The following is a 27,634-nucleotide window of genomic DNA, read 5'->3' on the forward strand; positions in this document are numbered from 1 at the left end:
ACCTGACAGTATTTCCATCTAGTCCGCATTTGACTAGTTTGCTAATCAAAAGGTCGTGGGGGACTTTGTCAAATGCTTTGCTGAAATCTAGATAGATGACATCTACAGCATTTCTACCATCTACTAAGCTAGTGACCTGATCAAAAAAAGAGATGAGATTACTTTGACAGGATTTTTTCTTGACAAACCCATGCTGGCTCCTACTAATCACAGCATTGTCATCTAGATAGCTGCCAATGGACTCTTTTATTATCTGTTCTAATATCTTTCCCGGTATTGAAGTCAGACTGACCGGCCTGTAATTCCCCGGATCTTCTTTTTTCCCCTTTTTAAAGAGCGGGACGACGTTTGCCCGTCTCCAATCCTCCGGCACCTCTCCCGTTCTCCAGGATTTCTCAAAGATGATGGCAAGAGGTTCCGAGAGTACATCAGCAAGTTCCTTCAATACTCTGGGATGCAGTTCATCAGGCCCTGGAGATTTGAACTCATTTAGGTTAACTAGGTATTTCCTGACTATCTCCTTATCAATCTTGAACTGCAATCCCGACCCCTTACTGAGATTGCTACCGATGCAAGGTTGCACACTGTTCCCTTTTTGGGAGAAAACGGAGGGAAAATAGGCGTTGAGCAGTTCTGCCTTTTCCTTGTTATCTGTCAACATTTTGCCATCCTCATTGAGCAGCAGTCCCACCGATTCCTTGGTCTTTCTCTTGCTTCGAACATATCTGAAAAACCCCTTTTTGTTGTTCCTCGCTTCCCTTGCCAGCCTCAGCTCATTCTGGGTTTTAGCTTTCCTTACGCTATTCCTGCAAGCCCGAGCCGCTTGTCGGTACTCTTCCTTGGTGATGCGTCCTTCCTTCCATTCTTTATACATGCTCTTTTTTATGTTCTGCTAGATGCTGTATCGTTTTTTTAATTGTACTTTATTGCTTCTTATATTGCTTATATATTGTATTTATTGTATTACAACTTTATTTCCATACAATTAATTAAATTAAAAATCAATATACATGTTTAATGCAATGGAAATGCTGTTTCCCATCTTCAACTGCAAATCCACCTCCTTCAATACATATTTCATTCCTGTGTCATCCAATGGTCCACCCACCACCCTAGCTGGTTTACTCCTTCTGATGCATTAAATATTTTTTTACTGTTGTCCTTAAATGTTTTTAGCAATATGCTCCTTTTGTCATCTTTTATTATCTGCTTGCATTTCTTTTATACAAGTTTGTGTTCCTTTTTGTTCTCACTCTTTGGACAAGACTTCTATTCTTGGAATGGAGCCTTTCTGTTCTCTTAAACAGTGGCTTCCTTGATACTTGGTGGACGCTGGTCCATTAGGACAAATGGGGCACCAAGCTCAGTCTGTCATCTGTCAGCCTCCACTTGCCTATCTCCTTACTAGCCCAGGGTGTGACAACTTCCTCCTCCTTAATGTCAGTGTTACCCTTATAGAACTTAGCAGGGGAGATGATAGGGGCAAAGCTAGAATAAGGCTGTGAGCACACTACAAAAGCAGTGAGAATGTTTTTCTGGCTGCATTTTGAAGTGACTCTGCCCTTGGCTGAACACACCTCCCTTCCCCACAGCTGACTTCAGACCACCCACAGCAAAATGCCAAGCCAATCACTGTCTCTGCCTGAGCCTACAAAAATATGTTTCCATTTGGCCACACCTGGAGGGGCAACAACCTGAAGGACCAGGTCCGCAGTCTCGGGGTCATTTTGGACTCCCAGCTGTCTATGGAGGCGCAGATTTCTGCAGTGAGCCGGGCAGCCTGGTACCAACTTCATCTGGTACAGAGGCTGCGACCCTATCTTCCTATACATCTGCTCCCACGAGTAATACATGCCCTGGTCTCCTCTCGATTAGACTACTGTAATGTGCTCTACGTGGGGTTACCCTTGAAGACGGTCCAGAAACTCCAGCTGGTACAAAATGCGGCGGCACGCTTAATAAAGCAGACCCGTCACCGGGACCATATCACCCCAGTGCTGATTGAGTTACACTGGTTGGCAGTTGTATACCGGGCCCAATTCAAGGTGTTGGTATTAACCTTTAAAACCCTATACGGTCCGGCCCAGTTTTTCTGAAGGAACGCCTCCAGTATCACCAAATATGCCGCCAAACGAGATCAGCCTCACAAGACCTTCTCTCGGTCCCACCGGTGAAAACAGCTAGGCTGGTGCGGACCAGGGAGAGGGCTTTTTCGATTGTGGCCCCCACCCTCTGGAACTTGCTTCCCTTTGACCTTCGGCATGCCGCCTCCCGGATGACCTTTCGCCGCGCCTTAAAAACCTGGCTTTTCAGGCAGGCCTATGGGAACTCTGGGGTGGGTTAGGTTTTATACTGTATCAGTGTAGGATGGTTTTTTAGATGATATGATATTAATACTGTGATTGTTATGAATATGTTGATATTGTATTTTATATTGTGTACGTCGCCCAGAGTGTCCGTTAAGTCGGACAGATGGGCGACTAATAAATAAAATTTTATTATTTATTATTATAATTTACCAATCAGTTGTGAAATCTGTTTGAAGCTGAATTTTTTTAAAAAAACTGCACTAGAGTTGATCCAACCAGGTTTTAGAGTAAAAAGGGGCAGAATTTGACTAGCGTCATATGCCCGTTTTCAGAAAACAGGTGGAGATGCACTAGAACCAGCACAACAGTGTGTCTCTAGCCTAAGTTGGCCCTGCCTATCATTAGCTTGGATCCACTTATTGTTGGCCTCTCTGCATCTTGTGCTACAAGTCCCAATAGGCACCAGCCATCACTGTTGATAGTTCCCATGTCTTTGACGTGGTGGTACCTTTCCTGACCTGCAATGCACATTATAGCTGAGTTTCTAATATTGTGGTCTGAATAACAACCCCCAAGCATCTTTGAGAGATTTGGCTCTCACCACTTTTTATTTTAAGTTTCTTTTATGAATCCTCTAATTTTGGAACAGTTTCCTCTTTTGATTTCAAATGTGACTGTGTTGGACTTCTTTTGGAAGAAATCTGACAGCATTGTGATCACTGTTTCCATTTGGTTCTTCCTGGTTAGTTCTATGACCAACTGTTCTAGGACATTTAGATTGTCAAGAAATTTTACCTCTTTGTCATGATTATCCAGTCTACTAGAGGATAATTGAAGTCACCCATTACTACATTCTTTCCTTTGGATGTCTCCCTGATTTCATTCTCTGTCTCAATATGACCCTGAGCATTTTGGCCATGTGGGACATACAAAATTACTTTTGGGGCCTAGCATTGTCACCCACAGCTCTTCTGAGGCGTCTGAACCTTTTGTAATTTATAGTTCATTTAAATCAGCCCCAGTGTGCCCTTCCCTTTCCTACCAAAAGACTTTGAATCCAGAGGTTGCCTTATCCCACTGGTTCTCTCCATTCTGCCAGGTTTCCATTAATGCTATTTTGTTTTTTCCTTTAAACCCAAACTCTTGTTTCCCCATCTTGGCTTGGAGGAGCCTAACTTTAGCATAGCAACATGTATACATGTTGTCTTGCTCCAAATACCTGTGGCATGTGCATTTTTCCCTGTGACCCTTTTGCCTCTTTGAATGGCTGTCATATTTTACTGTAGACTCTGCCTATTTCTACCATGCCCTCATTGTTTGGTTTAAATGAAATAGGAACAATTTGTACTCCTATTTCTTAGCAAAGTATATACGCAACATCGGAATTGAGAACAGAGCTTTGAAAAGTTACTTTTTTGAACTACAACTCCCATCAGCCCAATCCAGTGGCCATGCTGGCTAGGGCTGATGGGAGTTGTAGTTCAAAAAAGTAACTTTTCTGAGCGCTGATTGAGAATAACCAGTCCCACCTTCCTCTCAGGCACGCTAGTTAAATAAACAACACAGGAAGTCTTCTTAGGTAAAAAGTATAAAGAAGGTTTACTCACGACCTTTCATATGTTCAGAAAACATAGGCTCTAGCTTAGATAGAAAAAGTAGAAGTCTTAGTCCATGGTAATGGTCATCTTGGAAGAGAAGCATGTGTATGCTTCTCACTCCCTGAGCTTAATGGAGAATATGCAAAAAGGATCAATATCCTTTTAACAAAGAAGGAGGAAGAGAAGGTAAATAACCCCACCCTTTAGGAAGTTACATCATGGTAAACAAGCATAGAAATGTCCTCCAATTCTAGCTAGAGGGGACATCTCCCTATCAAAGGGGGCAGCATGCAACCTTCCTAAACCCATCACTCATTTGGGTAATCAAAAATATTTTCACCTGCATCCTCTAGGGATGATTATTTATACCAAACTGGACCCTACCAGGAAACAGTTTGAATGCTGCTCTGCCACCCTTTTAACATTAAGTACTAGTATCTGGTTCTATTCTGGTTCATCTTGAGCCTGTTCCTTTTATACTGGCCTGACTTGTCCCACAGTGTTCCCCAAACTCCTTCTCCCTACACTGCTGTCTTATCCATGCATTGAGACCCCTCAACTTTGCCTGTCTAGCTGGCCCTGTACATGGAACAGATGGCGTTTCAAAGAAAGTTGCCTTGGAGGCCCTGGCTTTCAACCTCCTACCTAGCGACCTAAATTTGGCTTCCAGGACCTCACAACTACATTTCTGGTTCCATTTCAAACTTCCTCTTTCTTTTTTGTTAGCTTTTTGTATGTAGCCTGTTCACACCAGGACAGCCAGATGTAATAATGTGTGGTGAATTGGACATACCTGTATGGAAATAAAACATTAAAAACCTAGACTAAGAAAGCACTGACTATGTTTCTTCCTAAATGCAATTGTGGTTTAAAGACACTATTTCCTTTGTAAAGGGTTATCTGGCTCAACTTCCAGACTGCATCAGTCGTTATCAGCTTCAACATATGCAACACTTCGGAGAGATGGTTCCAAGGTACCTTTGCACATATCTTTATGTATACCATATCTAATCAACAGAAGCGTATTTTGCTTTAGCATTTTATAACATTTTGGGGCTATATAGCAAGTTCAGCCAAAACCTAAGATGGATACGTGGCTCTAGGGCTCTGTTTAGCTTAGAGCTTATAGTTACCGCAACTCCAGTTGATCAGAATTGTAAAAAACCTATAACTCTTCTGAAAAATTGTAAATCATCCATAGCATTTTTGCTGATCCACCTCTGATGGATCAAAAGCCTGTAAGCAGAACAGCAGCTTTGGATTTCATACCTAATAGATAGCTTCAAAAGTATTAAATATTCCATATGTTTTGTGTGCCACTTTTAGCAGGATAGACCAAAGAGTGCCTTGGAACGTTTATACTCTGGAGATCACCAAAGAGGCAAGATGAGTGCCGAGGAACAATTAGAAAGAATGAAGCGACATCAAAAGGCATTAGTTCGTGAACGCAAGAGAACTCTTGGACAAGGAGAAAGACAGTCCGTCTCATCACGGTCATTCGTTCGGCCTGTTTCTGCAGACATAGGCTCAGTATGTTAGACATGCCTTAAGAGGACTAGACTAACAATATGATCTGTAGCTTCTATAGTAAGCACATTTATTTGAGAGTGCATGAAACCTTGTATTATTGAACTATAGTGTTATATCAGTTTCTGGAGTGTGAATAACAGAATATGGCTTTTAACTCTAAGTAGTCATAGCTTAATGTAGCAGGCACACAAGTACCTTGGCATAGGAAAAGTGTAGCAATAAAAGAATTTCATGGAAAATGGATTCAGATATGCACGTCGGGTTGGTCTCTGCTTATTCCTCCTATTGCAGGGGTAGGGAACTTATGACTCTCTAGAAGTTGTTAGATTCCAACTCCCATCAGCCCCAGCCAGCACAGTCAGTGGTCAGGAAAGATGGGAGTTTCAGTCCAGCAGTATCTGGAGGGCCACAGCTTTCCCATCTCATCCCATTGACACAAGCTATGCTATGAAAGCAGAATAAGATGTTCTTAGGTAGTGCATTAAAAAAACTATATTGCAGGTTTAGTATATGGTTCTGTCAAATAATGATTTTTTTAAAAAAAAAATAGGATTTGACAAATTTTATATATAAAGTATAGAAGCAAATTTAACAGATGTTTATACAGCTGCTAATGTCCATTTATAAATTATGTTACAGATTGCTAGATTATTCTAGCAAGTCTCTGCATTCATTTAATGAAAAATAAATTATTTCAAAGGTTAAATATTGAATGAAATATAAACCTATGGTGATTCATTTTGAGCAGTTAACCAGAGCACTCCTTATTGGAGAAGTCTTTACTATTTTACATACCAATCCTAAGTACTTTTACAAAAAAGTATATCCCGTTATTATTAGTAAGATTTATTTTCAATGAATGGACATGATCTAAAAGTGATGTGCAGAAGAGAGAATTCCACACAGAGCCAAAGTTTCATTTGCCATTTCTACTACAGCAGTTTTAATTGCCAAAGAAAGGGGCTCTTTTTAAAAAATAAGCAGCATTTTCTCTCTTTAGCTATGGTAACTATCTGTGATGGAGGCAGTGCACAAAGCTCTTTTTACTGCATGTGCTGTTTTCGTTTATGTGTGTGCTGCATCTTTGGTCACACCCACCCTTGCTTAGGATCAGGGTGCCAGGCTGTTGCCTTAAACATGTTTACATAGAAATAATCTCAGCAAACTTCAATGATATCTCAGCTAATTTCAATGAACACTGTGTGCTAAAAACCCATATTTCAACAGAACTTCTGTACTTTTAACTGTACATTGGTTTTAGACCAAATGCTGAAAGGAATCTCATTGAAATTAGCTGAGATTATTACACAGCACTCCTTGGTATTTTCCAAATGATGCTCAGAATGCTTCCTTCTCTGGAATGTATCCATTGTGAGTGCTGATGCAAAACAGAAAGCAGAAAGAAAACGTTTTAAAATAGAAGGAATATGCTATCCAATGTAGGTTTTAAATATGAATTATTGCCATGGAACATACAAAATCTAACTGAAGTGTCACTTCTGAGAACAGCCTTGGATTGTGCTAAATTGTGGCCAATGCGTTTAAGATTATGATAAATTTCAGATGTGTAGCTATATTAGTCTGTTGCAGCAAAACACTTAAAACTTTATTGCAGGTGTTGACCAGATGCATGAAGTGGCAATCTAAGAGCCAGATATGATTATATGTTACCTGAGTTAGTGCGTTTAATAAGTCTGATTTTTGTTATTTAACAGCAGTTTCTTGCGAGGGAGATCAAGATCAGGACCATAGCATGGCAAGTGGAGAGGTCTAACCCTTTCCCCACATCTCAGTCCGGATGAAAATGCCTCCCTCAAGCTATTACTTGCCCCAGTAGGGATGCTGCATTGGTGGGTGAGGTGTGGTGTCAACAGTCTCAACATGACACAGTCTTCATTCTAATCACATACATTCATACTGTGACTGCTGTTTAATAACAAAAATCAGACAAGTTAAGTGCACTCATGCATTTAGCATATTGGTCTTCTTCGCACAACATAGTAAACCCAAGCTATGGTTTGTTCTTGGCTACAACTTGTGGTTAGAGAGGATGGAGATAAAACATAAACTGGGGTTCAGACAACATGCTAAGCAAAACCTTAGCATTAAAAAAAGACCAGGGAGCAGCAAACCTCCTCTATGGGAGCCCCCACATTCATGTGGGCCTGGTAAGCTATTAGCATAAGCTTGGCTTACCATGACATGCAAACTGGGCCATTCTCTAGCTTGGCCCTTAGAAGGTAGATATATATATCCTGTTTACAGGAATAAAAAAAATTCAAAGGGAGGCCAAACCATCAAGCAATGCAAGAGATAATGGGGAGGTGAATTACAATGCTATGCATAGGACAAATTGTTATAATATCCAATCAGTGTGGATGTGGGCCTCTCCTGATCAGCAGCCACTGATAAATTAATAGTGCAGATAAACAGCTAAAGAGGAACAATTATTTTCCCCAGCAACCTAGCTCTTTCCAGGATTCCTTTAGTGTCAAGTCACATTTGCTAATGAATTCACTTTCAGAGGCTTTGCACTGGAGTTTCACTTTGAAATCGTTTTATTGGATTTCACATCCTGGAAGATTAAAATGTTCCTCCACTGGTTTTTGTTACAGTTTTAATGTCTGATTCCTCTTCTTATATTCTTGGGCATAGAAACTGGCCTGTTCAAATTTTTTGAATGGCATTGTTGGACAGTATCACATATATGTGGGTGAACAAGCTTTTGATGGCAGACTGATGTTGTTTGGTCTAAGATAATGTTGCTCTTGGCTAAAACTTGTATAATTCATTATCCGGGATTTCCTGTATATTAAAGAAATAGTATCCTTTCCTCTCACATGTTCTTGTTTACAGACAGACCCATCTTCAAGCTGAAACACTAATGAGACACCTAACAGTGTGTAACAAACTCCACTGCCAACTTTGGGTTGGTATCCAACAAAGTGCTTCCATTAGTGCAAGGATTTCCATTTGCACAATGGAACTTCTCCTCCCTCTCCTTTCCCTGTGTTCCCCCACACCCTCTCCAAATATGATTTGAAGGGTTGTGGGAACCTCCAGAACAGATTTAGGGTACATTTAACAGAAGAGAGGGAGGGGAGGTACTGTGGTGGAGCAAAATGTCCTTCTGCTAGCACTTTACTGGATACCACCCTTTGCTTCCATTTTTACTACACACTGATTGGAGTTTGTATCCATTTTGATTGGATTCTCTATTCATTTGTGCTCTGCATAATATTGTGACACAGCTAAAAGTATAGCTTTTGGGCTCACTTTGTTTTTCTTGTTTTTCTCTTTGTCCTTAAGGTGGGCGCTAGTCTTTGAAAGTTTATGTGGCACTAAATTTGTTTGCTGTTAAGATGTCATGGGAATCTTTGTTGTTTAAGATAACGATTTGATTATAACAGTGAAAGATTTACACAATCACTGCAACATTAATGTTTGTTTTGTCTTCTCCTTTTGGTACACTAACACTATAGAATGCTCATCACCTGTCTAATTCATTGCACAAGGTCTCTTGCTTCTACTCACATCATACATAATGGCTTTTTCGTTTGTTTTCAAATTTTCTAATTATTTAAAACAATTTCTAACTAGACCACACAGTTTCTGCCAGGCTTAATTGCATTTTAGTAGCTTTTTGTTAAATTCCTACTGGGTTTTTGTTTTTTGTTGCGGGTTTTGCCTTTTAACCTTTCCCCCCCCCATTTTAAATAGTTATTTAGTAGCACTAATTTGCAATTCATTTATGATTCATTACTTTACTAAATACACGTTTGTACTCTTAAAGAGACCTGGTGCATTCAAATTTATACCTTTAAAGTCACACTTTAATTAAGAAATAGTATATATAACTTTTAAGAAATGTAAAGCCCTGCCATATTCATGTTTTAAGTAGTGGAATTTAAACCTGATTTTTTAAAAAAAGAAAGTATGGCTCTTACGTACATACGTATTTCAAATGCAAACATTTCATAACTTTTTTAACAATTTAAGCAAATAACTTTACATGTTTGCATGCCATATTGGCCTGTGTTCTTGCTGTAAAAGATAAAAATGACGCAGTAGGGCCCAGAAGAAAATGTGTCATGGAGATCTCTTCCTCATATGCCCAAACTGTTCCAGTGCACAAAAAGTAGTGTTGGATAGCACAGTTTACAGCACAACAATAATTTAGTAGCCAAAATGGTAAACAGTGGAATATGTAATTAGTGTGCATAGTTTATAACACTGCATACATTCTCTGTGTAAATCTACTTTTAACACAATGCACTGATATTTTTTAAAAAATATCACTTTTTAAATGTAATACGACATTAAAAATGTTGAGCAGTATATGGATTTGTCATTTAATTTTGATGTAAAAGACTCCGTATCAACAACAATAAACATGCTTCCTAATACTGAATTCACGTTTTTCTTACAGTATAAACTTAATTTAGAATTAATATTGTGTTTATATTATACATGTTATGGCAATCAGGCCTGGTTTGAATAATGAGATGTCTGGTTTGGTGTATTCTAATAGTTAAGGAGATTGTACTTTTTCTCTTGAAAACTGTTTTTCATGTCTCCAATATTAGTTTTAGCAACAGCTGCCTTTAAATTAAGCGTTTTTCATATTCCTAATACAAATGCTTGATATGTTTTGAGTGAAAATCAAGAGCTTGTGCATGAATAATGTTCCTACTCACCCCACCCCACCCCCCACTATGGTCTAGATCCAGAGTATCCTCTCTGCAAACTGAAGGGCGTCAGTTCATGAAAGGGATTAAGAGTCAGCAGATGCTCCCAATGAAGGAAGGGATGGAAGCATTTTTTGTTGATCCCCCCTTTCCCTGTCCAACCCTATTTGTGCCACTTCTCACACTGTTCCAGGGGCAACTGCAGGGGGAGGGAAGAATCAGCAAAAAAACACTCTCCTCTCCACTTCCTCTTGCCCTCACTGGAATTCCAACTCCTTGTGGAGTCAGTCAAATGTCTTTTACATTGTAACTGCAAATACGCAGTTCTTTCTGTCATTGGTGAAGTTAACTCTTTGAGGGGAGATTAATCCCATCAGCACACTGAGAGCAAACTAAAATGTCATTTTGTGACCTTATAAAATACTTGAGGTATTGGGTGAATATATACATGATCCAGTTATGTTTGTGCAGGGCCCGTTCTAAAGGGCGGCCAGGTTGGGCACTGGCCCGAGGGCCCCAGAGCTACAGGAGCCCCTAAGGGGCCCTCTGCTCCCCTTCCGTGATCTGCGCCCCCCCCACACACCCCACTTACCTGTCAGCCGGCTTTTTAGCATTGCCTTTAATGAAGATGGCGGCCGCAGCTTCCCTAAGGTACTGAAGCCGCTGCCGCCATCTTAGTTGATGGCAGAGATGTGCATACGTAGCATGCATGTGTGCCATCAACAAAGATGGCGGCGGAGGCTTCATTCCCCTTAGGGAAACCGTGGCCACCATCTTCATTAATGGCAATGGTAAAGACTAGACAGGTGGGGGGCACGTGGGGGGCCCACGTGCATATGCACGCACGCGCACACCCACCCACCCACCGGGGGGCCAGGGCAAGCTGATGCCCAAGGGCCCCCGCATGCCTGGAGCCGGCCTGTGTTTGTGAGCCAGAGGTCTACTTGATTTTCACAAAAACTTATGCACTTTCCCTGAGGCTTCATTTTTACTTGGAACAGCAGGCCCACTTGCTATATTACAAACTGGTTTTGAAGCTCTCCCAGTTCAAAACCTATCTGCTATGTAGCATGATGAGAGACTCTTTGAGCAATGCTTTGAGCCAAAGGTCTACAACCCCAGTAGACACGTGGTTCTTTGGATTGTAGCCAATTTATATATAGATCAGAGAAGAAAATACACATATCATATATTCAGGTTTACATTCCAAAATATTGTCATTCCATTCAAGCCTCTTGTTTTGTGAGTTAAAAGTTGGCTGTTTTGTGAAGAGTTGTATGAGTATCTTAGTTCTATTATTGTTTTACAAAGTATGCCAAATTTAAGCTATTCTAATAGTAAACAAAATATAATTTTAGAAGTGTTTAACACATTTTCAGGTGTCCAGATAAATAGTAGGATTATTTCCTTTTGAACTCAGATGAGCAAATTTTCTGTGCTTCTGAAGGCAGTTGTAAATCTGACAGTTGGTCAGAATATGCATTATTCAATGTTAGATCATTCTAAAAGAGACTTTGAAGACTTTGTAAAGTGTGTAGTGTTTGTTAAAATTACAGGATGTTCTATAAAACATGGTTGACTGTATTACCTGATTTTCATGGACAGTTTTCAAGGCAATGCAATTTATGGAGCACAATTGCAAATCAAATACACTACTAGAAAAGTGTGTCTTGAAAACATTGCTTTGGCTTATAATTTGTGCAAATTGTTTAACAGAATAATGACATATATTTTCCCCTAGATGGTAGACCTGCATGGGGTACTTACTCTCTTAAGCCAGCAGTTAGCTACATCATCCCCCAAGACATACATTTTAAAAAAATTAAAAACAAAATTCTCACAATAAAGCTTTCCGGACCTAAATACTTGTACATGGAAATAGACCCTATTGATCTCAATAGGATTTACTTCCAGGTAAGTGTGCTTAGAACTGAGGTGTAGAGAAACCTGAGACTCCTGACACTCAAGAGTCAGTTGGTACGTGCGCTTCCTCTGTACCATCAGAGGAAACTAGCTCAGTTCAGATTTTTCCTTCTGAGCATAGCCTCTTATTCCAAAAATACTTCCATTTCCCTTTTATATTTAGTGCATTTAGCTCTTTGTCCCGCTATTTTTCACAAGATGAGAGTTGTCTCATTCTCCTCATGGAGTCCTTCCTCCTCCCCAAAATATTTCCACTCATTGATACATAGAATAAACATTATGGAGGCATTTCCATTCCAAGCATCAATTGTAGAGGTGGCAGAGTTGCTATATAGTTGTTCCTACCTAATCTTATGCATATACCTGCTTCCCTACCCCCCACCCAGCAACACCATATTTGGGAAGAGATTTCTACAGGTGTGTGTGTGTATTTTTTTCCTTTTTTGCTCCAGTGGAATACATATACAGGGCTCCTGAATTACTGAGAGAGCTTCCCAATTCAGATGCTTGCTATTTGATTATTTCCCATTAAGTTATGGTCTGGTAAAATGGAAGGTTTGAATTCATTCTACCTCTCACAGCTATCTTTATGGGTTGGGATTATTTATATATAGGTATCTGCTAACAGCATGGCTGTCCCTGCATAATTTGTTTTCACTAAAGTTTGGGGCCCTTTTTGGCATGATGGTGACTAGATTTGAAATTTGTGTGACTCCTGACTGGAATGGACAATATCTGATCCCAGTCTATTAACAAACTTTTTGCTGAGATTAGATTGCCCTCTGCTGGCTAAACAGGATGAGTACCCCATCAAGGACAGCCATTAAATGAACATCCAGAAGCAAATATGGTAAGTCCTGGCTTCCCCTTTCATCAATCCAGGATTAACAGGACTGAAAGTTTCTATATGGTATGTTAGTTGGAATGGTCAAACCTATAATTTTTTCCTGTCTGTTATTAGTGGAAGCGGGAGCAACAATTTGACTTGCAACTACTGGAAAAAGCAGCACGAGCAGAACGAAAAGAGGAAAATAACTGGCTAAGAGTTGAGCCTGTGTCAGTGACAGAAGCAGACCTAGAACCTCAAGATTATAACTTGGATATTAGCAAAGAGGTAAGATTAATTGTCTTCATATTTTATGTATAATCCTTTTTTCCTAGCTTTCTAAATGATAGCCACTGGAATTCCCCTCCCCCATTCAATCCATTTTCTTTAAAGTAAAGCAACAGTTTTAACATGTTAAAATATTTTAACTGAAGAGCGTTAATTTTTTTTGTAGTGGGGAGAAATGTACCATGCCTTTCTGGTGTATACACAGTAGGCTAAATATTAATTAGAAACCTTAAATATTGGAGTCTGCAATGTGGAAATGTGCTTTTTTTTAAAAAAAAATGAAACAATGGTCTAGTTCACATGTCACATTCAACCACAGTTAAAATAATAAACTATGGTTTACTGTGAGTAAGCAGCATGCTGGTACACCCTGCTGAAGTCATGGGTGCTTTACTTCTGCCCCACTCCTGTTACAGCCATGTTGCTAGGGAACAAACCATGGTGTGGCTTGTTGTCATTGGAACCTAGAGTCATGGTTTGTTTCTCTCCAAACAACCATGAGTGGAGCCCAACTCCTCATTTGTTTGGGGGAAGCAAACCACCATGAGTCGAAGTTTGGACAACACAGCAAGACTTACCATGGCTTGTTTACAGGCATTACAGCAGAAGAGGAGGAGTGAAGCATCTGCATTTTTTGCAGAGTTCATCAGCATGCTGCATGTTCACATTAGACCATAGTTAATAAACTGTGGTCTAATGTGATGTGTGAACCAGGCAACAACAGTAATGTATCCCATACAGTGGTGGTGGTTGTTGTTATATGCCTTCAAGTCGATTACGACTTACGGCGACCCTATGAATCTTTTATATGTGTGTATGTATATATATATTCATAGGGTTTTCATGGTAAGAGGTCTTCAGAGGTGGTTTACCATTGCTTCCTCTAAGCCTACGACACCAAGTATTCCTAGGCAGTCTTCCATCCAAGTACTAACCAGGCCTGACCCTACTTAGCTTCCGAGATCAGATGAGATCGGGCATATTTAGGGTAGTATGGCCGTAGGCATACAATGATTAGATTAATATTAATAAAACTTTAAAACCCAAAATACAGTGAACAAGGTAATGAAGAAGCACAGGAATTCTATCAACCACAATGTTTATGAAATGGTAATCTGTTAGAAAATGGTATCTGAGGTGATTGTATTCTTCCAAAAAAGACAACACATTATCACCATAGGCTATATGGAAAATCAAGGGGATTATACTTCGGGATTGGGGTGTATATATTTGAAAAGCTGTAGTGCCATCTGGTGGCCCATAAGACACATATTATGCTGTCACCGAAATATGAAAAGAAATAAAAATTTATACTGGATGCAAGATCACATTAAAAGCAATCAAATCCTTAAATGACTTTATAAATTATTATTATTATTATTATTATTATTTACACTACCCATTAAACCGGTCCTCTGGGTGGTTTAAAACATTAAAAATACAAGATACAGTTTGTGTGTGTATGTGTGTATGGAAGAAACTGTAACACATTTAATTGAGTAATCTGATTGATTTTTTTAACTGACACTGAGATCACATTCATCCCTGCATTGAGCAGGGGGTTGGACTCGATGGCCTTGTAGGCCCCTTCCAATTCTACTATTCTATGATTCTATGAAGCTTGAGATTTAATCAGTAGTATCATGTGTGGGGAGTACACCAGTAGTGCAGCTCTGAGGCTTTTTTCAGAGCAAAAGCAAGGCATTCTGACAGAGTACAGGGATAACTGATGGATACTCCTTAGGTGAATAGGGTGATACCAGGGCTTTCATGTTTTACTGTTATTAATGACAGATTAGCATGGTGGAAGTCATAGTCTATGAATGTCAGCTGATCATAATGTATTTTTGTGAGTGAGAGAGATATTATTATTTATTATTATTATTATTTATTAAATTTATATACCGCCCGACTAGCAATAGCTCTCTGGGCGGTGAACATAAAACAGCATAAAAATACAATAAATAACAAAACAATACTAAAATACAAGCAACAATCCAACACAGTAAACATTTTTAAAATTAAATCAGTGTAACTTAAAATGCTTCAGAGAATAGGAAGGTTTTGACCTGGCGCCGGAAGGAGAGCAGAGTCGGCGCCAGGCGTACTTCCTCAGGGAGACTGTTCCATAGTTCGGGGGCCACCACTGAGAAGGCCCTAGATCTTGTCATCACCCTCCGGGCCTCCCTGTGAGCTGGAACCTGGAGGAGGGCCTTCGTAGCAGAACGTAGTGCACGGGCCGGTTCATATCGGAAGAGGCGTTCCGCAAGGTATCGTGGTCCCGCACCGTATAAGGCTTTATAGGTTAATACCAACACTTTGAATCTAGCCCGGAAACATATTGACAACCAGTGCAAGCTGGCCAGAACAGGTGTTATATGCTCGGACCGCTTGGTCCTTGTCAGCAATCTGGCCGCCGCATTTTGCACTAGTTGTAGCTTCCGAACTGTCTTCAAAGGTAGCCCTACGTAAAGCGCATTACAGTAATCCAAACGTGAGGTTACCAGAGCATGTACCACTGATGTAAGGTCCTCTTTACTCAAATAGGGACGTAGCTGGGCTACCAACCGAAGTTGGTAAAACGCATTCCTAACCACCGAGGCTACTTCAGCCTCAAGTGAGAGGGAAGAATCTAAAAAGACTCCCAGACTACGAACCCGGTCCTTTAGGGGGAGTGTAACCCCGTCCAGGACAGGGTATATATCCACCATCCGATCAGAGAACCCGTCTACCAACAGCATCTCAGTCTTGTCTGGATTGAGCTTCAGTTTGTTAACTCTCATCCAGTCCATTGTCGAGGCCAGGCAACGGTTCAGCAAATCGACAGCCTCACCTGAAGAAGATGAAAAGGAGAAGTAGAGCTGCGTGTCATCAGCAGTGACGCATCAACACAGTTTTGTGCACTTTGTACTCTTGGAGGCATGGCTATGAGTGCTGTTAAGATAAGCTCCTGCACTTCAAAATTTATCGCTGCACCATTGGCTTTTGTCATTGTAAGTTTGTTGCAAAAGGGACCTTCCCTTAATAACTAAGAAAGGAGGAGGGCATGGGAACCTGTTTTCCCTTTATATGGCATTTTTAATTGCACAAGGATGAAATTGTGCTTCAAAGTTAAATAGCAAACACCACACCACACTTGCAGACTGTAGGAAACCAGTGTGTCTGTGGGTAACAGTGGATTTTTTTAAAAAAAATTGTATTAATTTCAGAGAGAAATTGTTTGAGCAGATTGTCTTTCATTCTGAATGAGTTTTCTTTTTAATTCATATAATATTATTATTATTATTATTATTTATACTTATTAGCAGTTTATTGCCTAAAAGTCTCCAAGTGACTTACATTTAAAAACATAAATACATTATATCATTAAAATTCATATAAAACATCATACTCATGTTGCTGGTGAAACTCATCAGCTTGGGATATGGCTCCACCTTGTGGTCACAGGCAGGAAAGACAAGTTGAGGGAAGTAGGTTGCTCCCAGCGTTCCTCAGTTCACTTTCCTGCCTCCACTGAATTGGTCACATTCTGCCTTTGCTCCCATTTTCCCTGTTTTTTTCTTCTTACTAACTATTGCTGTCTCTTTCTAAAACCTTTTCTTCCTTCCTTTCCTCCCACTATACTGTTCTAGTGACTCTTTTTTCCTAAAAAAAAATGTTCTCTGTCTTTCCTGCCCTTTCCTTTTCTCTGCTTGCTACTCCTATCTCAGCCCTGTTCGGTGGGGGGGGGGGGCAGAACGAAACAGCTGTATCTCACCTTCACATGCAACCAGTTCTTTCTGCCTGAGTCCATTGCTTCTTCGTGTCGGGGTATGTGTTGCACTCTGCTTGCCTCCTTTGCCTCAGCCAGGACCGTGGAAATGGCGCCCAGCAGTCAGTTACTAGAGGCATCTACTGCTGCCGCGCTCCCTGCAGCCCACAAGGCCAAGCAGAAGCACAGACATTTGAAGACCCCCATGGCCAAAATGAAGCCCTGGGGGCAAAAAAAGCCATGCACCATGGAGCCATCTGTCTCACACCATGAACAGCAAGTATTTTCCTGCACCTCGCGACCGCAGAACAAAGAAGGGGAGGGGTGCCTTTCCTACCGCCATAGTGATACGGGGGCTGAAGTTCATCAGCAGTGGTCTCCATCCCCTCATACCTTGAGAGAGGAAGATTTTCTGGGCTTTCAGGAGTCTCCCCTACTAGCTCAACAGACCCCCCCAGCCTTATCTGAAGTGAGACAGCCTCCATCCCATACTCAGAGCTCTGATGACACTGGACAAGAGTTCCTCCTTAGTGCCAACATACTGAGACAAATTAAAGAAACCTTAATGGGGGGATTATCAGCAGAGTTAAGGGCCGCCTCTCCCCCTCCTCCTGCTTGTGAACCACAGCACAATATGCATCATGGTTCCGCAGATCCTGGTGCACCTTCCTCATTGCATGCCAGTTGCTGGCGCACAGTAATTGCTCTAACCATAGGCAAGCCTCTACAGGACATACCTCTAGCTCTCCCAACCCCTTTGTTTTGGATAGGGGTACAACCAGGGTCACTTCCCTCAGGGATGACCAGGTCACCCTTTCTATAATGCAGATCCTCTTGACCCCTTTGTAAATCCCAGGTCAGAGGGTGGGGAATGGAGTGAGGGCTCCATGGGGGAAGAACACGCCCCATTGCCTGTTCCATGACTCATACTTTGCTCCACTGCTGCACAGAGTACTGACCACTTTAGAACTTAATTCTCCTATTGACCTGCCTCTAGTCCAGTCTAAGGGCAAGGCAGTACTACCTGAACCCAAAGCCTCGGTCAAATGTATTCCAGTGCCTAACTCCTTTAAGGGTATTACTAAAGCTGAATGGGATACCCCCTTCAGTATAAAAAAGCTGTTTTTTTAGCCAATAAACTTTATAATTTGAACCCTGAGTTTACAGACTTACTTAAAATTCCAGCCATTGACCACCCTGTTTTGGCTCTTGTGGCCAAAAATGTCCTGCCAAAAGATGGGTACTTAAAGATCCTAACGAGAGGCACTTGGATTATTCCATACATAGAGTGCATGAAGCCACAGCTTTGACCATGCGTGCATCCTGTGCTTCTTCTGTCTTCACTTGTGCAGCCTTAGTTTGGCTTGATGATTTAATTGAAAGTCCCAACCAGGATCCAGATTGTTTATGCAAAACCCTGCTGAAAATTTCTAGGGCAGCTGCCTATGTAGCAGATGCAACTCTGGATGCCACCCAATTTGCAGATCGGTCCCTTGTAGCAGATGTGGTGACCAGGAGGATCTTATGGCTGAAGCACTGGGTTGCAGACACCACCTCTAGGGTCAACCTCTCCATGGCTCTTTATACAGGAGGAAAGCTCTTTGGTGAAGAGCAATTGAAAGATGTTCTGGTGGAATTGCGGGATAAGAGAAAGGTTTTGGTCTCCTCACACAGATATGAGAGGTGTTTTCCTCACAGGTCCTCATCACATCAGTCGAGTAATTCCTTTCATGGCTCCCATCTACCATCAAGATATAAGGATACCAACACCAAGCAGGGGCAACTGGAACAGACCCGGCTTTTTCCCACATTTTCAGCAAAATTCCAAGCCTTCCACCTCTGCTAAGGGTGGACGGAATCAGCAATCACAATGACACCACAGTCCCAGAAGTCGGAGGCAGGCTACAACATTTTTCCCTGTTTGGGAGTCTTCAGCCACCGACAGATGGGTTCTAAACACCATCCTTCAGGGCTACAAACTGGATCTCTGTGCCCGGCTATTCTCCCAATTTCTTCCCTCTCCAGTTTCCAACTCTCAGGAAAAGAGGGACATCATTCAATAGGCTATCCTTCATTTGCTGTCCATGGTAACCATCGAGCCGGTGCCTCCAGATGAATCCTTCTTTGGTGTCTGCTTAATATTCTTTGTGGTCCCAAAGAAGGACTGAAATGCCTGGAGGGCTGTCCTTGACCTCAAATTTCTCAACCAATGGGTTGTGTACAAGAGGTTTGGGATAGAAACATTGCCCTCCATCAGGGAGGCTCTACATCCATAGACCTGAGGGAGGCTTATCTTCATATACCCATTTATCCAGAGCACTGGAAGTTTCTCCGGTTTTTCTACAATGACCAACCTGTTTTGGGGCCTTCCCTTTGTGTTGGCATCAGCTCTGAGGGTATTTACAAAGATCATGGTTGCCCGGGTGGCACACCTCCACCTCCAGGGCATCCATATTTATCCCTACCTAGATGATTTACTAATTTGTTCCCCATCCAGACAGAGGGCTCTTCGAGATCTACAGATTACACTGGATTGCCTACAAGACCATTGCTTCCTAGTGAATTTTCAGAAAAGTCACTTACATCAAACTCAAACTCTGACTCATCTGGGAGCCTATCTGGACACCACTGAGGGCACAATTTCACTGTCCCACGACAGAATTCATAGCATCAGAGTGGCATCCCAACTCCTATCACACTTCAAACATGCAGATCTCCTATTTCTGGCAAGGGTTTTTGGCCTCCTGGTATCAGTCTCACAAGTGACACCATGGGCCAAGCACCATTCCTTGCAAGTTACAGTGGGCTCTCCTACCCTATCAGGATGCTGTTGCTGCAAAGCGACATATCCAGATTCATATTTCTCCAGACCTCCAGAAGCAATGACCTGGTGGACTAGCCTCCAACATCTGAAGAAAGGCCGTCCTTTCAGAGATCCAACGTGGGTTTCCCTCACCACAGATGCCAGTCTCCTAGGGTGAGAAGTGGCCACGTCCACTTCATCCAAAGTCACTGATGTCTGGCCAAAAGAAGGAAGAGTATCAACTTGCTCAAGCTCAGAGTGGTACGTCTTGCCCTGTGGTTCTTCATACCTTGACTGCTCCTCTCCCATGTTCTTATCAGAACTGACAACAATACTGTGAAAGCTCACATTAACAAGGGGGGGGAACAAGGTTGGTGGAACCGCAGGCAGAGACTTGCCTTCTCCTCAACTGGGCAGAACGCCATCTCCCTTCCCTAGCTGCTGAATACATCAGCAGCTCCTCAAACATCCAAACCGAGTGGTTGAGTCGCAAAAAAATAGACCCGGGAGAATGGATGCTGAACTGCACGGTATTTCGTCAAATCAGATCTCGCTTAGGGCAATCCCTAGTGGACCTCGGCCTCTCCAGAGAATTATCAGCTCAAAAGGTTCTTCTTGAGGTTTCATTCTCCCAAAGCGGAAACAACGGATGCTCTATCAACTCCTTGGCCTCCAGGACTGCTATACGCATTTCCTCCAATCCCAATTCTTCCTCGAGTGCTTTGCAAGATCAAGGAGGAAACACCATAGTGATTCTTGTGGCACCATTCTGGCCTCAGCTCCCTTGGATATCGGACATTCTGGACATGGTGGTGTCCCCTCTGTAAGGCTACCTCAACATTCAGATCTGATATCACAAGGCCCTCTACATCATCTGGATCCCAATTGGTTCCAGCTGACAGTCTGACTCTTGAGCAGAGATGTCCAACAAAACTTGGCCTCAAGGCAGACGTGATCAACACCATCTTAGTATCCAGGCGTCCTTCCACAATCCGCATCTACATATCTACATGGAAGACCTTCACATCCTGGTGCTTTTCCAGAGTCTTCTCCACACGCAACCCCAAAATTTCTACTGTTCTAGCCTTCCTCCAGGCTGAACTCGCAAAGGGCCTCCGGTCCAATACCCTGAAGAGGCAGGCTGCAGCTATATCCTCTCTAGCTTCCCTATTCTCAGTATCTCCTATATCCCATCACCCCCTATTGAAGAACTTCCTTAAGGGGGCGACCCTTAAGTGTCCTCCAGCAGTGCATAGATACCCATCTTGGGATCTTCATAAGGTGCTCAGGGCGTTACAGAAACTTTCCTTTGAACCCCTCAGTAAGGTTTCCCTTAGACTTCTATCACTGAAAGTCCTTTTTCTTGTGACGATAACAACCACCCATAGGTTTTCAGAATTAAATGCCCTTATCAGTGGCAAAGCACCTTTGTATATTTCATTCAGACAGAGTGATCCACCATACAGACCCCTCCTTTCTCTCTAAGGTATTTACTAGTTTACTAGGCAGCAAGAGTTAATCCTTCCCACTTTTTGCCCTAATCTGCCCCACCCCCTTGAAAGAACTGTTGATGTGTGTGCGTTGTTGCGTGAAACAGCATACGTTACATTGGAGTTAAGTTGAGCAAGAAACATCACAGAGGCATTAGATCAGGTTAAGAGTCTTTACTACAAGACATTATGGCTTAAGGCTTTAAGATTACATGTAGAGTTGCTCCCCCCCCTAGGAGAGAAGTTCTCAGTTCAAAGACATGACACAGAAGACTCAGCTCAACACAGATAGCTGCTAGAACTCTCCCAGTCTATCTTGATGCTACCATGGCAACGGCCTTGGCTGTACGTTCCCAGACTGGGCAAAGACATAACTCCTGCTAGCTACAGATTTCCAGACTTGCAGACTTGATGGAAAAATAAACTCAGTGACAGTACAGTTCAATGGTCAACAATCCCCCTTTTTCCCATCATGTCTGTAATTCATGACAACAATAACAATAATACATTTCTACAATACATCTTGCAATACAGTTTACATTTCAGTACAGTTCAGAACATCTCTGTACATTTAGCTAACACTTTATTCAATCAAACTTTGGCTGTACACAAGTCAAATACAGTGTATCAGGATCCATTTCAACTTGTTTACGCATACCTGGGCTGGTAATTACCCCCACAGTAAATCTTTCAGGCGGTTTCCCTGTTTGATCTTGTAGAATGTCTTAAAGGAACTAGAGCTTCTGCTCTCTCAGCCCCTCCATTTGTGCTTGTGCTTGGCACAGCGTGCCCAGGATCCTCCATTTCCTCAGCCTTACGTTTCTTCGATCTTCGTTTCCCACAAATGAGCTCATTTAACGCATCTCTGAGTGGAATATGTGTGCCCTCCACCTTTATGTCTAGATTTGGCTTAAATGTTTGTGCTTGTGTGTCATCTGACCCTGTAAGAATGACTGTTTCCCTTTGATCCCAAGGCTTTTCTGAGACTTTAATGCTTCTGCTCAGAACTAATTGCTGTGTTTCTGGACACCAAACTCTGAAATATGCATTCTCTTGTGCTCTAGGTGCACGTTTGCCACGTCTCTTACCCTGTGGCTTGTAAATTTGGCTGCGATGCACTCTTTCAGGCATCAGCCTGACTGCATTACATGCATACTGTGGCTGTGTGCTTTTAACAGCTGTCTTTTTACAGCTCTGACCGTCATTCTCTTTCCGCCCCATTAAACTCAAGGCATCAGCACACTTCACACCCATGGACATTCTAAACTGCCCTTGTGTCATGAAACCCTGACAGACAACTTTGCCTCTTCTTTGCACAAAACATTTCCCTCTGTCAAACAAGACTGAAAATTGACAACTCACCAGTTTTCTGACTGACAATATGTTGTGAGCCAATTCTGGTACAAACGAACAATCTGACAGTATTCCAAGTTTATCAAATCTCACCAGTCCTCGGGCTTCCACATTCTTGCGTGATCCATCCGCAAGTAAAACAAAGTCCTGCTCATCGGTAGACGTGTAAAACAAACTCCTGTCTTTGATTAATATATGGCTTGCACCGCTGTCAAGAAGCCAGTCAATAGGTCCTAAATCTTGAGACTTCTGTTTACAAACAAAGTTCACACTTCCCTGCTTCAAGCCTCCTTCCCTGGAGTTGCGCTTGACTGCACGGTCTCTTTGAAGATGCCCACGAGCCCCACAGGCATAACAAGATTTCAGCCGCTGCTGCTCCAGCTTGTTTTCCTGTCTGCAGCTGCTTTCTTCTTTCAGCTTGGCTCTTTGCTTTTCCTCAGCACTTTTCACCTCTTGTCTCCGCTGCCATTCCTGGGTCAGTTTTTCCTCAATAAACGCAACGTTCAGACCTCCGTCAGGCATGGCTTCGAAAGCCATGACCATATTATTCCAAGTCCCATCGAGTGAAGCCAGGATCAGATAGGTCTTCTGAAGAACAGAGTGTTCCATGCCTCGATCCTGCAACTCAGCAAATAGGAGCCTGAATTCCGTGAGATGCTCACTCATTTCGCACTCACCCGTGAAGCGCATCTGGTACAGCTTCCTTGCCAAACACAATTTAGATCCCGCAGTCTGTTGCACATGTAGGGCCTCCAACACGTCCCACATCTGTTTGGCGTTTGTAACATCTCTCACGTGTAACAGTTGAGAGTCTGATAGAGCCAGAAGTATAAAAGCTTGCGCCTTCTGATCTCTACGCGTCCAGGCCGCGGTCAGTACCGCCGGAGGGGGTCCATCTATAATGTCCCATAAATCCTCTTTTATCAGCAAAGCCCGCATCCTCGGCTTCCAGCTGGCATAATTCTTTTCCGTCAATCTTTCCATTGGCAAGCCTCCCCCAGACAGGTTTACTGCCATCCTGCTCACCTCTGTCTGGCACAATCAATCACGCTGCCCTCTCTGGAACTCCGTCTGCCGTTCAGACCAGCAACTTACTCTTGTGTAACGCGCTGTGGATCTGGGCCCATAACCCTGTTGATGTGTGTGCGTTGTTGCGTGAAACAGCATATGTTACATTGGAGTTAAGTTGAGCAAGAAACATCACAGAGGCATTAGATCAGGTTAAGAGTCTTTACTACAAGACATTATGGCTTAAGGCTTTAAGATTACATGTAGAGTTGCTCCCCCCCCTAGGAGAGAAGTTCTCAGTTCAAAGACATGACACAGAAGACTCAGCTCAACACAGATAGCTGCTAGAACTCTCCCAGTCTATCTTGATGCTACCATGGCAACGGCCTTGGCTGTACGTTCCCAGACTGGGCAAAGACATAACTCCTGCTAGCTACAGATTTCCAGACTTGCAGACTTGATGGAAAAATAAACTCAGTGACAGTACAGTTCAATGGTCAACAAGAACGTGGCATTCACTTGATGTTAGAAGAGCCCTCAAAGTTTACATTGCTAGAACAAAGGCCCCTAGACAAATGGACTCTCTCTTTATCTCCTTCCTCTCTTTATCTCCTTCCCCCTGTTTATCCACGGTTCTCATGTAATCCTAACAAGGGAAGTAGATTCTTGTCCTCCACTATTGCATGGTTGTTTTTTCCTTTGACCTGTTTGCGCTTGGCGAGGATGCAAACTGAGGAATGCTGGGAGTGACCTACTTCCCTCAACTTGTCTTTCCTGCCTACAACCACAAGGTGGAGCCATAACCTGCTGATGAGTTTCTGTCCAGCAACACAGAACTACCTTTCAGGTAAGGAACCAATGGTTCTTTCTCATACAAACATCTACAATTCATACACACACAGTCTTTATCTGGCACTGAAAAGATGTCAGCAAAGGCACCAGGTCGACCTCACTGGGGAAAGCATTCCACAAATAGGAAACTACAACTGAAAAGACCCTCTTTTTTGTGTAATGTACACAGTGATAATGTAAATTAACTATTCATTGTGATAACTGTTGAACAGTGTTTGTATTAAATTTTGTTTTTCTAACATACTGCGAGACTTTCTTGTGGTGTGCACCACCAATTATTATTTTTATGAAAACTTTGTCAAAAATTTTTTGATACATCTATTATGTTACAATTCTCATAGGAGTGCAAGAAGGGAAGGGTTAGCATTCTTGTTTTCCCCTACTTTTTCTCCTTCTTTATAGATTTGAACAGTTTTGTTTCAGTTGATTGTAACATTCTGTATATATTACACTAACCATTTATAACAATCTCTTTCTCCACCACCACCAGTTGTCAAAACCTGAAAAAGTTGCAATTCCAGAGCGTTATGTTGAGCTGGAACCTGAAGACCCTCTCACTCCAGAGGAATTAGCAGCAAGGCATCGTAAGGCAGAAAAAATAAAGAATATTCTTACAAGGTCAAGGTCAGATTCCTATTCACACACACACACACACACACACACAAACATACATACATACATACATACATACATACATACATACATACATACATACATACATACATATATATATATATATATATATATATATTAGTCCTATTAGTTTTTTCTATTTCAAATGTTAAAAACAATCACTGAAATCTTGGTACAGAAGTATAATTATATGCATTTTACATAGTAAAACAACACACCATAGAGAACTATACAGTAGGGCCCTACTTTTCGGTGTTCCGCTAATACGTCGGCTTTCAATTAGAGTAATTAAAGTAAGGTCCCACTCATACGGCGCTTGTTCCACTTTTACAGCGTTTTTCAGGCGTCAGGCACCATTTTATTGACAGAGTTCCACTTTTCAGCGCGTTTTGCTTTTCAGCGGGGGTCTGAAACGTAACCCACCGTATGAGTGGGGCCCTACTGTATTAGTAAATGCACTTAATATTAATTGTACTTTGAATCTGTTGTGGCCTGTCAGGTAGGGAGTAGTGCTGCTTGTCAAGCAGTGCACAGGTGGGGGATACCGGGTTGTCAGGAGGTGCAAATGCACACACACCCCTCTGCCCATTGCTACTACTGATGTGGTATTCTTTCCTGCACCCACCACTCACCCACTTCTAGTGAGCAGCAGCAGCACCATAACCTAAAAGGCAACACAGCGGCACTGCCTGAACTCACACACCACTACTGCATACAATGTAGAAGGTGAAGTCTTTTCTTTTCATGCTTGTCTCTGGTAAAAAGTAGCATGCTTTAGTCTACAGCCTGAAACTACAGAGCAAGCCTCTTCTGTCACACAGAGTATGTCAGTGGTTGCTAGAACCCTAGGAGTGAAGGCTGGAATTGGCTTCAACAGCATCACAGGGGAGAAATTCCATTTTTTCAGATGTTATGGATCACTAGTTCTGCACAGCAGCTCTGAGTATCAGGCCATTAAAACTGAAACAATACATTTAAGTAATCAGCTTGTTAGCTATCTTGTCCAGGTTATCTCTACTGCCTCTGTTCTAAGTTGGCAACTATTTTATCCAAGAGACAGTATTGAAGAGAGGAATTATGTCAATCCATATAATGCTTAGACAACAAGGCATTTGGTAGAAACTGACTTAGAGAGACAGGTATTCACAGATTGAACTGACAGTCAAATTTTATAATGCAGATTTCTACAAAATAAAAGACTAGATTGCCGTTGATAAAAAGGAAGATGAAAGTCTCCACAAAATGAGCATCTAGACAAGGTCTATCAGAGACTGAGATCTCCTACTTGAGTGATAACCTTTCCCTAGAATTTGGGGTACTAACAGTGTTACTAGCCTTGGATTTTCCAGGAAGAAGAAGGGTGCTGATCTCAAGTGAGCTGACTTGATAACAGAGCCTTCCACTGGCAAATAAGAACAGGGGCAGTTCTCCTTATTTTTAGTTTTTTTGTTACAAAATATATATATATATCCTGCCCTTCCTTCCAGAAAGAACCCAGGGCTTGTATGTTAATAAACAGGATGGATCAGAAAGGTCAAAAGTAAGTCAGGATGGATTAAAAGGCAATCATCTATACAAATATAATTAATTCATGCATTTCTCTTCTCTTTGTCCCAATTGCAATATTAAAGTAGGCAGTCAAGAGCACAAACATGAGAGAGTTAAAATTTTTGTCTTCCCATCCAGGGATGTAGTTATCCAGGGTCTCCGGGAGTCTTAGACCCTTTACTTCTTTGGGAACAGGGTCCCAGCAGGGTCCCTATATTTCCAGTATCCTATGAGCTAATCAGCATGAAAAGGGAGTGTGTTTGCCACTGACAAGAGTCTTCTAATGTACTTCCTTGTCATTTCCTGCTGATTAGAGCCAATCAGAGTGGAAGGATGTGAGTTAGCCACTGAGAAGACTCTTCTCAGTAGCTACACACTCCCCTTTCATGCTGATTGGCTTCAAGGGATGTCTGTTGTGGGAGAAGGCACACCATGGGAAGGAGTGTGGAGATGATGATGGAGAGCAAACAAGCAAGGGAGAGGGTGTGGCATGACTCATGAAGGGACCCTGCACTTGTGAATTTGCCACTACACTACCATTCCTATCTCACTCTATCAATCCTTCTCTCTCCCGACTCTTGAGCTTGTAATCATGGTTACTGTCAAAATTCAAGCTTACTTAGCAAGGTCAAGTTTGAGGTGATGTCCAGTACAGGCACCAAGATAACCGCTTTTAAAACATACCCTTGAAAACAGAGAACAGCTCATACTGTTCACAAAACTTGTTTCCCTGGTTCACTGGCTTTCCTCTGGCTCTCTTTGGAGATTTCGGTTCCCTGATAAATGCTAAATACAAGGTACCATCTGGGATATGTCATAGATCTTACCCTTGATCCCACACATAGGACCTCATAGACAGCATACATAAAATCCTTGGGTTTGGTTTTAATCTTATACCTCTTAACTGGATTATCAATCAGCCATTTTAATACAAGTTATTTAGCTAGCTAGCTAACTTCTGTTTATATTCTCTGTCCAATGTTAGGGAGTGGGTCATAAGCTTTTATTTTCTTTATTACATGTATTCTTCAACC

General features: G+C 42.0%; 1 protein-coding gene and 1 non-coding gene across 2 annotated transcripts in view; one reads left to right on the forward strand and one right to left on the reverse strand.

Annotated features, from left to right (window-relative positions):
- Positions 1-27,634, forward strand: part of PLEKHA7 (pleckstrin homology domain containing A7) — a 326,893-nt gene that overhangs the window by 284,109 nt on the left and 15,150 nt on the right. Inside the window, exons 22-25 of the mRNA XM_061610264.1 lie at positions 4,802-4,881; positions 5,234-5,437; positions 13,010-13,162; positions 24,910-25,043. Coding sequence (XP_061466248.1) covers positions 4,802-4,881; positions 5,234-5,437; positions 13,010-13,162; positions 24,910-25,043 — 571 coding nt within the window. The remainder of the gene's footprint in view (positions 1-4,801; positions 4,882-5,233; positions 5,438-13,009; positions 13,163-24,909; positions 25,044-27,634) is intronic.
- On the reverse strand, positions 14,049-14,167 carry LOC133378618 (5S ribosomal RNA). The gene has a single exon (XR_009761065.1). It is a non-coding gene; the product is annotated as a 5S ribosomal RNA (ribosomal RNA).

The sequence above is a fragment of the Rhineura floridana genome, chromosome 2 (assembly GCF_030035675.1).
Source record: "Rhineura floridana isolate rRhiFlo1 chromosome 2, rRhiFlo1.hap2, whole genome shotgun sequence".
Classification (NCBI taxonomy): domain Eukaryota; kingdom Metazoa; phylum Chordata; class Lepidosauria; order Squamata; family Rhineuridae; genus Rhineura; species Rhineura floridana.